The sequence below is a fragment of the Triticum urartu genome, chromosome 3A, assembly GCF_056163025.1.
Source record: "Triticum urartu cultivar PI428250 chromosome 3A, HENAU_Tu73, whole genome shotgun sequence".
Taxonomy (NCBI): domain Eukaryota; kingdom Viridiplantae; phylum Streptophyta; class Magnoliopsida; order Poales; family Poaceae; genus Triticum; species Triticum urartu.
The window spans coordinates 495,382,320-495,395,674 of record NC_141875.1 but is presented as its reverse complement, the minus strand read 5'-3'; the positions used below and the strand labels follow the sequence as shown (position 1 = coordinate 495,395,674).

Here is a 13,355-nt window from a genome sequence, read left to right as displayed (position 1 = left end):
GGCTAAGTTGGGACACCCCTGCAGAGTATAAACTTTCGAAAGCCATGCCCGCGGTTAGGTGGCAGATGGGAATTTGTTAATGTCCGGTTGTAGAGAACGTGACACTTGACTTAATTAAAATACATCAACCGCGTGTGTAACCGTGATGGTCTCTTCTCGGCGGAGTTCGGGAAGTGAACATGGTCTTGTGTTATGCTTGAACGTAAGTAGTTTCATGATCACTTCTAGTTTCTCGACCATTGTGTTGCTTCTCTTCTCACTCTTATTTGCGTATGTTAGCCACCATATATGCTTAGTGCTTGCTGTAGCTCCACCTCATTACCTTACCCTACCCATAAGCCTAAATAGTCTTGATCTCGTGGGTGTGAGATTGCTGAGTCCTCGTGACTCATAGATACTTCCATACAGTTGCAGGTGCCGATGATACCAGTGCAGATGATGCAACCGAGCTCAAGTGGGAGCTCGATGAAGATCTTGTTCGTTGTGTTGTTTCGTTTCCTGTTGATCGGTAGTGGAGCCCAGTTGGGACGATCGGGGATCTAGCAATTGGGGTTGTCTTCTTTTATTTTGGTTCCGTAGTCGGAACTTTGTTTGTGTTTTGGATGTTGTATGAATTATTTATGTATTGTGTGAAGTGGCGATTGTAAGCCAACTCTTTATCCCTTTCTTATTCAGTACATGGGATGTGTGAAGATTACCCCTCTTGCGACAAGCCTACCATGCGGCTATGCCTCTAAGTCGTGCCCCGACATGTGGGAGATATAGCCGCATTGTGGGTGTTACACTTTCCCGCGTACCATGCTTTGGGCAAGGCTCATTCATCATCTGCTCAAGATTGATAGCTGTCCCTCTTGCCTGAGGAGGTGGCTTTCCCTTACGACGCTAACCATTATTCTACGTGTTGGTGTTGGCCACAAAATCTGAATTACCATCAGTCTTGCGCTTACCATTGCCCCCTGACTCGTCGGGTTATGATGCTAGCCCTTGGTGTTGCCACTCTTCTTTCCCTTTCCCGTCTTTTCATCATCAGACTCGGGGTCCTTGGTACTATCAGAGTCGACATATTTAATCAGAGCTGCCATCAGCTCCCCCATGTCATTGCAGTGGCGCTTGAGTCGCCCTAGCTTCTGTTTAAGAGGCAAAAAACAACAATTTTTCTCCAACATTAGGACCACTGAGCCGGCATTAATGTTATTCGATGAGTGTAGTATGGCTTTGACCCGGCGCACCCAATGGGTCATTGACTCGCCCTCTTCTTGGGCACAGGCATCCAAATCCACAATCGACATGGGCTGCTTGCATGTATCTTTAAAATTCTGGATGAACCAGGCCTTTAACTTGGCCCACGACCCAAGGGAATTGGCAGGCAGTCCCTTTAGCCAAGTACAGGTAGTCCCATCCAGCATCATGGTGAAGTACTTGGCACACGCAGCATCGCTGACCTCCAATAGCTCCATGGCCATCTCGTAACTCTCAATCCACGCCTCAGGGGGTAAGTCGGCTGTATAGTTAGGCACCTTACGAGGTCCTTTGAAATCCTTGGGAAAACAATCATTCCGCAGAGCTGGTACTAAACATGGTACGCCCGTGGCTCTAGAGGTCACGCCTACCTCCACTGAAGTTGTCGGATAAACCGGGGGAGGCTGATGAGCCACTTGCTGAGGCCCTTGCTGAGCCGCCAGCTCAGCCTATCGACTTGCTCTGCCCTGGTCCACAAAAATCTGAGCACCATCACGTGTCGGGTCATGCCCACGAGGCTGGTTACGGTGCCTGTCACTGCTTGAAACGGCCGGGGAGTCCATGTGTCTACTGTAACTCCGGCTTGGGCGAGGGGTGGAGTGTATCCTTTCACGACTGTAAGAATAAGCCTCCTGCTGCACCAATGCTGTCTGAAGAAGCTCTCTAGCCCTCCTTGTTTCAACCGCATTTGGAGACTCGCCTTCAAATGGGAGAGCCACCAATCGTGTCGCCGCAGCGATCATATTATCCAACGGGTTAGAATAATGACCCGGTGGCGTCGGTACGTACTGTGGCGGGGTATTATTCCGACGAGGCGGATCTGTTGTGTGTGGCTGAGCCGGCGCTCCAGTCCTAGGCATGGCCACCACCCGGTTTACCTCTGGCAGTTCACTAGTCCCTGCACCAGGTGTGCTGAAGAGGTTCCTCGCCTTGTAAACCGGAGGCAAACGACTCCGGTGCCTTCTCATCATGACTTCGTTTGAAGCGTTCTGATCCAACGAGAGCCGGAAGGAATCAACCTAGATCCGTTGTGCCTGAGCATTGATGACCCACGAGTATAGGGTATCTATCGTAGTCCTTTCAATAAGTAAGAGTGTCGAACCCAACGAGGAGCAGAAGGAAATGATAAGTAGTTTTCAGTAAGGTATTCTCTGCAAACACTGAAATTATCAGTAACAGATAGTTTTGTGATAAGGTAATTTGTAACGGGTAACAAGTAATAAAAGTAAATAAGGTGCAGCAAGATGGACCAATCCTTTTTGTAGCAAAGGACAAGCCAGGAAAAACTCTTATATAAAGAAAAGTGCTCCCGAGGACACATGAGAATTATCATCAAGCTAGTTTTCATCACGCTCATATGATTCGTGTTCGGTACTTTGATAATTTGATATGTGGGTGGACCGGTGCTTGGGTACTGCCCTTCCTTGGACAAGCATCCCACTTATGATTAACCCCTCTTGCAAGAATCCACAACTACAAAAGAAGTATTAAGGTAAACCTAACCATAGCATGAAACATATGGATCCAAATCAGCTCCTTACGAAGCAACGTATAAACTAGGGTTTAAGCTTCTGTCGCTCTAGCAACCCATAATCTACTTATTACTTCCCAATGCCTTCCCCTAGGCCCAAATAATGGTGAAGTGTCATGTAGTCGACGTTCACATGACACCACTAGAGGAAAGACAACATACATCTCATCAAAATATCAAACGAATACCAAATTCACATGACTACTTATAGCTAGACTTCTCCCATGTCCTCAGGAACAAACGTAACTACTCACAAATCATATTCGTGTTCATAATCAGAGTGGTATTAATATGCATAAAGGATCTGAACATATGATCTTCCACCAAATAAACCAACTAGCATCAACTACAAGGAGTAATCAACACTATTAGCAACCCACAGGTACCAATCTGAGGCTTTGAGACAAAGATTGGAATTGGATACAAGAGATGAACTAGGGTTTGAGATGAGATGGTGTTGGTGAAGATGTTGATGGAGATTGACCCCCTCCCGATGAGAGGATTGATGGTGATGATTTCCCCCTCCCGGAGGGATGTTTCCCCGGCAGAACAGCTCCGCCGGAGCCCTAGATTGGTTCCGCCAAGGTTCCGCCTCGTGGCGGTGGAGTTTCGTCCCGAGAGCTTGCTTATGATTTTTTTTCAGGGCGAAAGACCTCATATAGCCAAAGATGGGCACCGGAGGCCTGCCAGGGGGCCCATGAGGCAGGGGCGCGCCCAGGGGGTAGGGCGCGCCCCCGCCCTCGTGTATGGTGGGTGGCCCCCCTCTGGTGCTTCCTTCGCCCAATATTTTTTATATATTCTGAAACTGATTTCCATGGAGTTTCAGGACTTTTGGAGTTGTGCAGAATAGGTCTCTAATATTTTCTCCTTTTCAAGCCCAGAATTCCAGCTACCGGCATTCTCCCTCTTCATGTAAACCTTGTAAAATAAGAGAGAATAGGCATAAGTATTGTGACATAATGTGTAATAACAACCCATAATGCAATAAATATCAGTATAAAAGCATGATGCAAAATGGACATATCAACTCCCCCAAGCTTAGACCTCGCTTGTCCTCAAGCGGAAGCCGATATCAAAAAATATGTCCGCATGTTTAGAGATAGAGGTGTCGATAAAATAAAATATGGACATGATGGCATCATGATCATTCTTATAACAACAACATATATATATATATATTGTCATATGATTTCTTATGCTAAAGTAACAATTCATTCACAATTTCAAGTATGAATCAGAAACTTCATTGAAAACTAACAAACTATAATCTCAGTCATTGAAGCAACTGCAATTTATCATAACATCGGAAAGAGTCAATGTAAGAGCTTTTCAGCAAGTCCACATACTCAACTATCATTTAGTCTTTCACAATTGCTAACACTCACGCGATATTTATGGGTATGAAGCTTTAATCAGACACAGAGAAAGATATGGGCCTATAGTTTTGCCTCCCAACCTTTTACCTCAAGGGTAATGTCAACAATAATGTGCTTGCCAAAGGATAAAATGTAAAAAGGAAAGGTGAAGATCACCATGACTCTTGTATAAGGTATAAGAAAAAAGTAAAAGATAGGCCCTTCGCAGAGGGAAGCAGAGGTTGTCATGTGCTTTTATGGTTGGATGCACAAAATCTTAATGCGAAAGAATGTCACTTTATATTGCCACTTGTGATATGGACCTTTATTATGCAGTCCGTCGCTTTTACTGCTTCCACATCAGAAGATCATATAAAGCTTATTTTCTCCACACTAATAAATCACACATATTTAGAGAGCAATTTTTATTGCCTGCAACATGACAACTTACTTGAAGGATCTTACTCAATCCATAGGTAGATATGGTGGACTCTCATGGCAAAACTGGGTTTTAAGGATATTTGGAAGCACAAGTAGCATCTCAACTTGGTGCAAAGAATTCGGCTAGCATGAGGGGGAAAGGCAAGCTCAACATATTGGATGATCCATGACAATATACTTCGGATATAAGAAAACATAACCCTTTACATTGTCTTCCTTGTCCAACATCAACTTTTTAGCATGTCATATTTTAATGAGTGCTCACAATCATAAAAGATGTCCAAGATAGTATATTTATATGTGAAAACCTCTCTCTTCTTTATTACTTCCTATTAATTACAACGATGACCAAAACTATGTTTGTCAACTCTCAACAACTTTTATTCATCATACCCTTCATATGTGAAGTCATTACTCTCCATAAGATCCATATGATCTCTTTATTTCTTTTTATTCTTTCTTTTATTCCCTCATGATCAAAGCAAGGTAATCAAGCCCTCGACTCAAAACTAATCTTTATTATATATAGCTCACAGACTTGATTACATAGAAGGATCATAAAGCAAAACTCAAAACTAAATCATACTAAAACTCTATTCTACTAGATCAAGATATTACCAAAAGGATAGAACTAATAAAAATGGTGAAGATAAAAGTGTGATGGTGATAGTATACCGGGGAACTCACCCAAGCTTGGCAGTTGCCAAGGGGAGTGCCCATACCAATGTATTTATGCCTCTTTCCTCGGAGGTGGTGATGATGGAGTTGTTGATGATGTAGGCTTGTCGTCCATCTTCCAAGGCATAGGCTCAGCATCATAGAAGGATGATCGAGTCTTCGGGATCCTCGAATCTGCAGCCAAACTCATCCTCTTGAATATATATTCATACTCATAGTTTTGGTTTTGCAGGCCATAGATCTGGGCTTGGAGATGCTCGATTTTCTCATGAAGCTTGAAGATGGTCTCCTCGATGTTCCTGACATCTAGCTTGGTGTTGTTGGTGAACTCCGTGATCATAATGTGGTTGGAGTCGAGTCCACATTCCACCATCTCCTAGCACTTGAAAACTTGTTGCTCCATTGCTTCGAGTCTTGTCTCCACGCTTCCGGTCCTCCTTGGTCCCTCAACATCACGGATGTGCAGCAAGCCCTCACGCATCTCAATGGTTTGAGGGTGTTGCATGCTACCTCTTAAGCACTACGTTGTAACATCCCAATTTTCAATTTGGATGTTTATAAATAGGTCATTCATATGCATCCATGATTTATGCATTTTTGCCTCCATTTGTTTTATTTGATTTTTGATCCAAGGAACTTTGAGCAACTCAAGGACCAAAAGAGAGAGTTGGAAGTATCCCTAAAAACCAATTTTGAATTTTTTGAAGTTGGGAGTTTGGATCCAATTTGGTTTCACCAAAATTCATTTCCATTATATCAAAAATAAAATAAAGAGAGAAGATAAAATGACTTCTTCAAAATTGGAAAAGAAAATATTGGAAATTGAATTTGGAACCAAAATATATTTGTTGGGTTTTATTTGCACTTTATTTTATTAGTTTAGCAAAAATGTTTATTTTTAAAACTTGCATTTTAGGTCGGATAAAAGTTCACAAGGTCATATATAAGACCATATAATTATGTGAAATTTTCTGGGAATTTTAGGCTAACTTTTATTTGTCTCTTAGGTGTTGCTTTGTTTCTGTAAAAAACATTTATAAAAAAACACCAGCCAGTCCAGCCGGCCCAGCTAGCGCCCGCACACGCCATGGCCCAGGAGCAGCCAGCGAGGCAGCCATGCCGAGCGAGGCCAACGCCCATTGTCGGTGGGAACAACACCTATGGGATCACAGGAATCCCTATTACGGTTGCGGGCCGCGGGGTCGTGAGAAGAGCGGATCAAACAGATAGCACACGGTTCGTTTATCCAGGTTCGGGCCGCGAGGATGCGTAAAACCCTACTCCTGCTTTGGTGGATTGTATATATGTGTTCTTGAGCTAGCTATGGGGCGTGAGGAGCTCCAAAAAGCCGAATCCTCCTCCTGGTCGCCTCGGGCCTCCTTTTATAGGAAAGGGGTGGCCACAGTGGCACACAGGAGGTGGAAAGGGAACAGTGATGCGAGGTTATCCCTCGCATTACATGACAAGGCGCATTTAATGCGTCTTGCCCAGGTGTCCTTGCTTTATCGGGGACGGGGGAGAGCCATGTCTCGTCCGTCGCCGCTCCCTCTTGTGTCGACACGCGCCCTGGCCAGCGGTGCCCGCGGTGCCATGTAGGCAGGCAGGCAGCTGAGGTGGCGCAGTGGTGGGTCTTCACAAAGATCCGCACGCCGCCACGCAGGTGCCTGCCCAGCTAGTTGGGTCGGCAGCTGCATGCGAACGGAGGTGGAGGTTTGACTGGCGTGGGCCTGATGGTGGCCCTACGGGTGTTCTTGGAAAGGGCCTTGCCGGGTCCCCGGCAAGGGTCTTGTCGTGGAGCCTGCTGTCATCCCCGGCAAGGCTCTTGCCGGGGGCCTTGTGGTCCTCCTTGGCTGGGATTCCGCCAAGGATCATCATCTTCTAAAGTGTGTATCTGATCTTGAATGCCTTCACAAAGATCTGCATGCCACCACGGGGATGTCTCTCGAATCCTTGCCCCATGGGGGCAGTGGACTCAAGGGTGACTCACTCCGTAGGCGTGGGGCGAGCTGCCACGTCAAGGGTCTTGCCGGGTTTGCTAAAACCGCTTCCCGGCAAGGATCTTGCCAGGGGGGAGTCCGCTTCGTCCCCTTTGCTCTTTGTGGTCTTGGTCTTGGCGTCGTTCTGCTTCTCCTGAGCTTCGGCCTTACCTTGGCTCATCTCCCTTGCCTTGCTCAGTGTGGTGGTGCCCGTGGCTCAGACTGCCCGTGCACAGTTATAGGGGTACAAAAAGTGTACCCCTCTTTTTGTACACCGACACCCATGCAAAAAAAGGGCGAGCACTCATGTCCTACTCCCTTTGCTCATTCGTCCGTTCGTTTCTTGTAAACCTTTTCCCACATTGACTTCATCCGGCGACTGGGCCCCGCGCACCTCTTCTTCTTCCTCCCACGAAACAACAGAAATATATGCGTACATGGCTCCCGAAGCCCTTTCGTTTCCAATTCCTGGAAATCAATTCTCCAGCCCACTTCATGTCCAAGGAACATGTCCTCTAAATATCCACGACTCTCCTCGACTGATTCAGTCGAAAATCTCTCGCCAAAACTACCTGTAGACGACGCACTCGACGTTCCAATCTCGCCTCAGAAGCTGCCGTTCATCGCAAGTTTCCGACGCCAGTGAGCCATCCCGAGCCATATCCTTTTGGGTTCCGACTTCTCTCGATCTCCACAATCTTTTTGACAAGGTCTTTTGATCCCTCTCCATCTACAGAGGCCAACCGACCACGTTGTCTTCACCGGAGCACCCGGAGTTCACGAGTTTCATCGCTTGGTTTTGTCGCCGTTCGTCGTCACCGATCTTCACCGACTCCACCACCGGACGAGCCACTCTCCACGCATCTCCTAGAAACCTCCGCCGTCGCTGATGATCGCCGGACCCGCCGCCATCACCACGCAAGAGCCTGCCCCAAACCTCTCGTTCTTCTCTGTAAGCTGAACGAGCATCTGTTCGCTTCAGTTAGAAAAAAAAGTTTCGGTTTTTTCTAAATTAGATCGGTTAGATCGGTTTTCTGCAGCTTAGATCAAACCGGATACTATTTTTTTAGCGACCGTGAACAGTTTATCTATGGATCAGCCATCCGCTGGCAGCAAACATGCGCAGCCAATCACAGCACGCCACGTGGCAGCTCATATTGAATCCCGTAATTGATTTCTAGAAAAACGCCCAATCTTTAGAAATTCATATCTTTTAATCTATAGATCCGTTTTAGTTGACTCGTTTTTCTACGGTTTCATAGAAATATCCTCTATCCAGAGAACCAAACGAAAAATATTTTTGAAAATTTTGAATTTTGAATTCAAACAGATCTGAATTCAAACTTCGTTAGGCCGTAACTCGAGTTTCGTAACTCCGTTTTAGGTGATTCTTTTTGCAAATCGAAGCTCGTGATGTGTACTTTCTGTTAGACCCAAACATACATATTTTTGCTACTGTAAAAATTATGTTATGTATAGAAACTTTATTTGGATGTTTTGGAGTTTTTCGAAGTCTTTCATTTGTTTTCTTTTTGGATCTGTATGTTATTGCTACTGTATTTTTGCTAGACCCAAACATACATATTTTTGCTACTGTATGCTTATGTATGTTATTTCTTGCTTATGCTAGATCATCCGGAGTGCGAAGCTTGCTACTATGAATCTTTATAGTTCAACGAACGTCAGCAAGGCAAGTTCACACTTTGATCATAATTTTCAATACCCAGTTTTTACTATGCATTAGTTTCACCCTCAAAGATTGCATGAGTAGGATTGGGAACATGTGGTTATGCTTTGTAGTTCATGTGGTAGGAACCTATGACTTTGATCACCCCGGGAATATTCATTATATCATATATTGCTTAGCCATCCTCGTAGACGGGGATTGGTATGTGTGATCCATGCAAGTTGCGAGAGATAATAACTTTGGGACAACATAAGGTGGAAACTTTAATACACATCTGGGTGGATTGTTTGGGGCACCTGGAGTAACCAGTGCTTGCCCAAGGGGAATCCCGGAGTACCCGTGTGATTACCCTAGGTCCGCCACCCAGGCTCAAAGGGATCATAAGATATTTCATGCCTAGAAACTTCCGTGTGCAGCCACAAGCCATTATGGGCTCTGGCATAGTTGAGTAAGTTGTGTGACCTCTTTCCGTGGTAGACTAGCTGATGTAGGAGAAAGTAGGTGTACCGGTCTACCCAGGGTTAAGGGGAAACACTTCTGAAAGGCTATGTCTCGATCTTCCGATCATGGAGGCAGTCGAGTCTTGTGGGGAAAAGTGCGCAAACCTCTGCAAAGTGTACAAACTAATCATGATTAGCCGTGTCCCCGATTACGGACATCTTGAGTATCTAGAAGTGAATTATTGGTTGATCTCATCACTCTATTTAATGAAATTATTGGGTTACTAATAATCTTGGGAATTTTGGGACTGAGTTGGAGGAACCTTCTCAGTAATGACATTTTTAACTTAGTAGTAATAAAAAAATTATTCCTTTGTTGTAGGGTAAAATTAGCTTTATGCAAAATAAAACTTAGAGGCTCCACCAGCTAAATTTTGCATATAGAGATAGTCTTTTCATTTATTATTATTCTATGGTGTGAAATTGCCAGCATATTCCATGTGCTGACCTACACGGCTGCAACGTCTCATGTTGCAGACTTTTCCGACGAAGATTAAAGGTGCGATAGGTCATTGTTCTGCACTCAGTTTGCCGTGGAGTTGGATGGACTCATTTACCTTTGAAGCTTCCGCAGTTATTTCTATTTACATGGCCTTTGGCCATATTATTGTAATAAATACTCTTTTGAGAACATCGATGTAATAAAGTGTGATTGAACTCTGTTATAATTCCTCGAGTACTGTGTGTGTCAGCATACAGATCCAGGGATGACACTTAGGCACAGAGACTTCGATCCATTTTGGGTCGGGTCGCTACAAGATGGTATCAGAGCACACGCTGACTATAGGACGCGACCACTAGGAAATGGAAAGCCGTAGGAAGAAAACTCTATTTTATGACTTCCTTAAATATCCGTTGGTCTATACTCTTCTCTATTCATTTCTATCTCTTCTCCACTTCAATAAAATAGTTGTTGAACCCCATCACCAAGTTGCTCAGCCCGATGAGACCATGACCTATGAAGACATCATTGATGACGAAGAATAAGAAGCTAGAGTTGACTTTGATTTGAGAAGATTTTGTTCAGACCACCACTACCAAGTTGAGTCCAACGAATGATTGCGATAGTATGAATAGATCATATCTCTTGTGGATATGACCTTACCTGTAGGTTTTTGCTGGTGTGGTGTGATCTATGTGAATTGCTTGATTTGAAATTTTCTTGCTATCATAAGCATATGGGTAGTGATTTCTCTCATTAGGCCCTTATTCTATTCTAACACTCTAAACCTAACAGATGCCTCCAAGACGTGACCCGGAATTCCCACCGGAACTTACCCAGTTGATCCAGAACTAGAATGCCCTCATGCAGCTACTCATCCAGAATCAGAACCAGAACAACAACAACCCACCGCCACCACCCCCGGACGACAACCTTACCCGTTTCCTGAGGTTGAACCCACCAGTGTTCTCTAGCAGCACGGAGCCGATCGTTGCAGATGACTGGCTTCGCAAGATCGGAAGAGAGCTGACCACCGCGGGATGCACTGACGCTGAGAAGGTGCGCTTTGCCGCACATCAACTGGATCGACTAGCAGCCTCGTGGTGGGAGAATTACACCACCACATTCCCCATAGCCAATGTGACTTGGGATCAGTTCCAGCAGGCGTTCCGTTCCGCACATGTTTCAGCCGGAGCTATGAGTCTGAAGAAGCGTGAGTTCCGCAACTTACGCCAAGGAAATCATTCTGTTGGTGATTATGTGGAGGAATTCAGCAAGTTATCCAGGTATGCTCCTGGAGACGTGGCTGATGATGCCGCTAAGCAGGAGAAATTTTTGGAGGGACTAAACGATGATCTGGGACTTCAGTTGACTGTGGCTACCTTGAACAATTATCAAGAGTTGGTCGACAAGGCTCTCATTCTGGAAGGCAAGCAGCAGCAGGTGGAGAATCGCAAGAGAAAGTACGGACAGGGAAAGTACAACTCTGGAGTTCAGCAGAAGCCACGCTATATCCCGTACTCGGGAAATAATGGACCAGGATCTGGCAAGTATAGTGGACACACTCACCATAACCATGGAGGACATTCACATCATGGAGGGAATGGACACAACCATAATGGCCATAGGAATGGCAATGGGAACGGAGGAAACAACAATCAGCATTAGTCCAACCCCGCTACACCGGCAAAGAAGGATCTGAGCCACATTACCTGGTTCAAGTGCGGGAAGATCGGACACTACGCCACCGAGTGTCCCAAGGCGAAGAACGGGAATGGAAATGGAAGCTCTGGAAAGAAGCCCAATCCTTTCACCAGAGGTCAGGTGAACCATGTCAATGTGGAGGAAGTTTATGACCAGCCTGACGCCGTTGTTGGTAAGTTCTTGATTAATTCATTTACATCCCTTGTTCTTTTTGACACTGGTGCATCACATTCATTCATATCAAGGGGGTTTGTGGATAAGTTTAAGTTGCCGACCGTAGCCCTTAAGTCACCTATGTTAGTGAGTTCCCCAGGAGCAGAGTATATGGCTAGTCGGGGATGTTTTCAGTTGCCATTGACCATAGGGAGACACGTTTTCCCCACAGACCTCATCGTCCTAGAATCACAAGGATTGGACGTAATTCTAGGCATGGACTGGCTATCCAAGTATGAAGGGAATATTGATTGTGCCTGTAAGTCGATTCTTCTCACCACTCCAGAGGGGAAACACATCAAGTATGTGTCGAGGCATACACCAAGGACTCAAGTGAATTCTCTTTCGGGAGTTGTTCAGGAGGAAGTACCAGTTGTGAAGGATTATCCCGATGTATTCCCCGAGGAATTGCCCGGCATGCCACCGGATCGGGACATAGAGTTTTTGATTGAATTGTTACCAGGCACCGGACCAATATCCAAGAGACCGTACCGGATGCCCGCAAATGATCTAGAGGAAATTAAGAAGCAGATTAAGGAATTATTGGAGAAAGGTTATATTCGACCGAGTTCATCACCTTGGGGAGCCCTAGTGCTTCTAGTTGAGAAGAAGGATGGATCCTTGAGAATGGTTGTAGATTATCGTGCGTTGAATGAGGTGACGATCAAGAACAAGTACCCTCTACCGGTGATCAATGATTTGTTTGACCAGCTTCAAGGAGCAAAAGTTTTCTCAAAGATTGATCTTCCATCAGGATATCACCAGCTGAAAATTCGAGAACAAGATATACCCAAGACAGCCTTTACCACTAGATATGGACTTTATGAGTACATAGTCATGTCTTTTGGTTTGACTAATGCTCCTGCCTGTTTTATGAGTATGATGAATAAGGTATTCATGGAGTTCTTGGATAAGTTTGTTGTGGTATTCATTGATGACATATTGATTTACTCGAAGAATGAAGAAGAACACAAGGAACATTTGCACTTGGTTCTTGAGAAGCTCAGGGAACATCAGTTATACGCAAAGTTCAGCAAGTGCGAATTCTGGTTGAAGGAAGTTGGATTTCTCGGACATGTTATATCAGGAGAAGGAATAGTAGTAGACCCCTCAAAGGTTGAAGCCGTCAATGAATGGAAGGCACCCACCTCAGTCGGAGAGATTCGCAGTTTTCTTGGACTCGCAGGATATTATCGGAGGTTTATTCAGAATTTATCCAAGATCGCGAAGCCCATGACAGAGTTATTGAAGAAAGACACTAAGTTTGTTTGGACCGACGAATGTGAGGCCTGTTTCCAGGAGCTGAAGAAATGTTTGGTCACAGCCCCAGTGCTAATTCTTCCGAATATACACAAGGATTTCCAAGTATATTGCGACGCTTCTCGTCAGGGACTTGGAGGTGTTCTTATGCAAGAAGGAAGAGTTGTTTCATATGCCTCACATCAGCTTCGACCTCATGAGCGGAATTATGACACACATGATTTGGAGTTAGCAGCCGTAGTGCACGCACTCAAGACCTGGAGACATTTTCTTATCGGAAATCGTTGTGATGTTTACACAGATCATAAGAGTTTGAAATACATCTTCAC

General features: G+C 45.0%; 1 protein-coding gene across 1 annotated transcript; it reads left to right on the top strand.

Moving 5' to 3' along the window:
• The first annotated feature begins 10,713 nt into the window (after positions 1–10,713).
• Positions 10,714–11,517, top strand: LOC147980249 (uncharacterized). Its single transcript, XM_087515531.1, has one exon. It carries the CDS (start codon positions 10,714–10,716, stop codon positions 11,515–11,517), a length of 804 nt encoding a protein of 267 aa, XP_087371657.1.
• Positions 11,518–13,355: the final 1,838 nt, after the last annotated feature.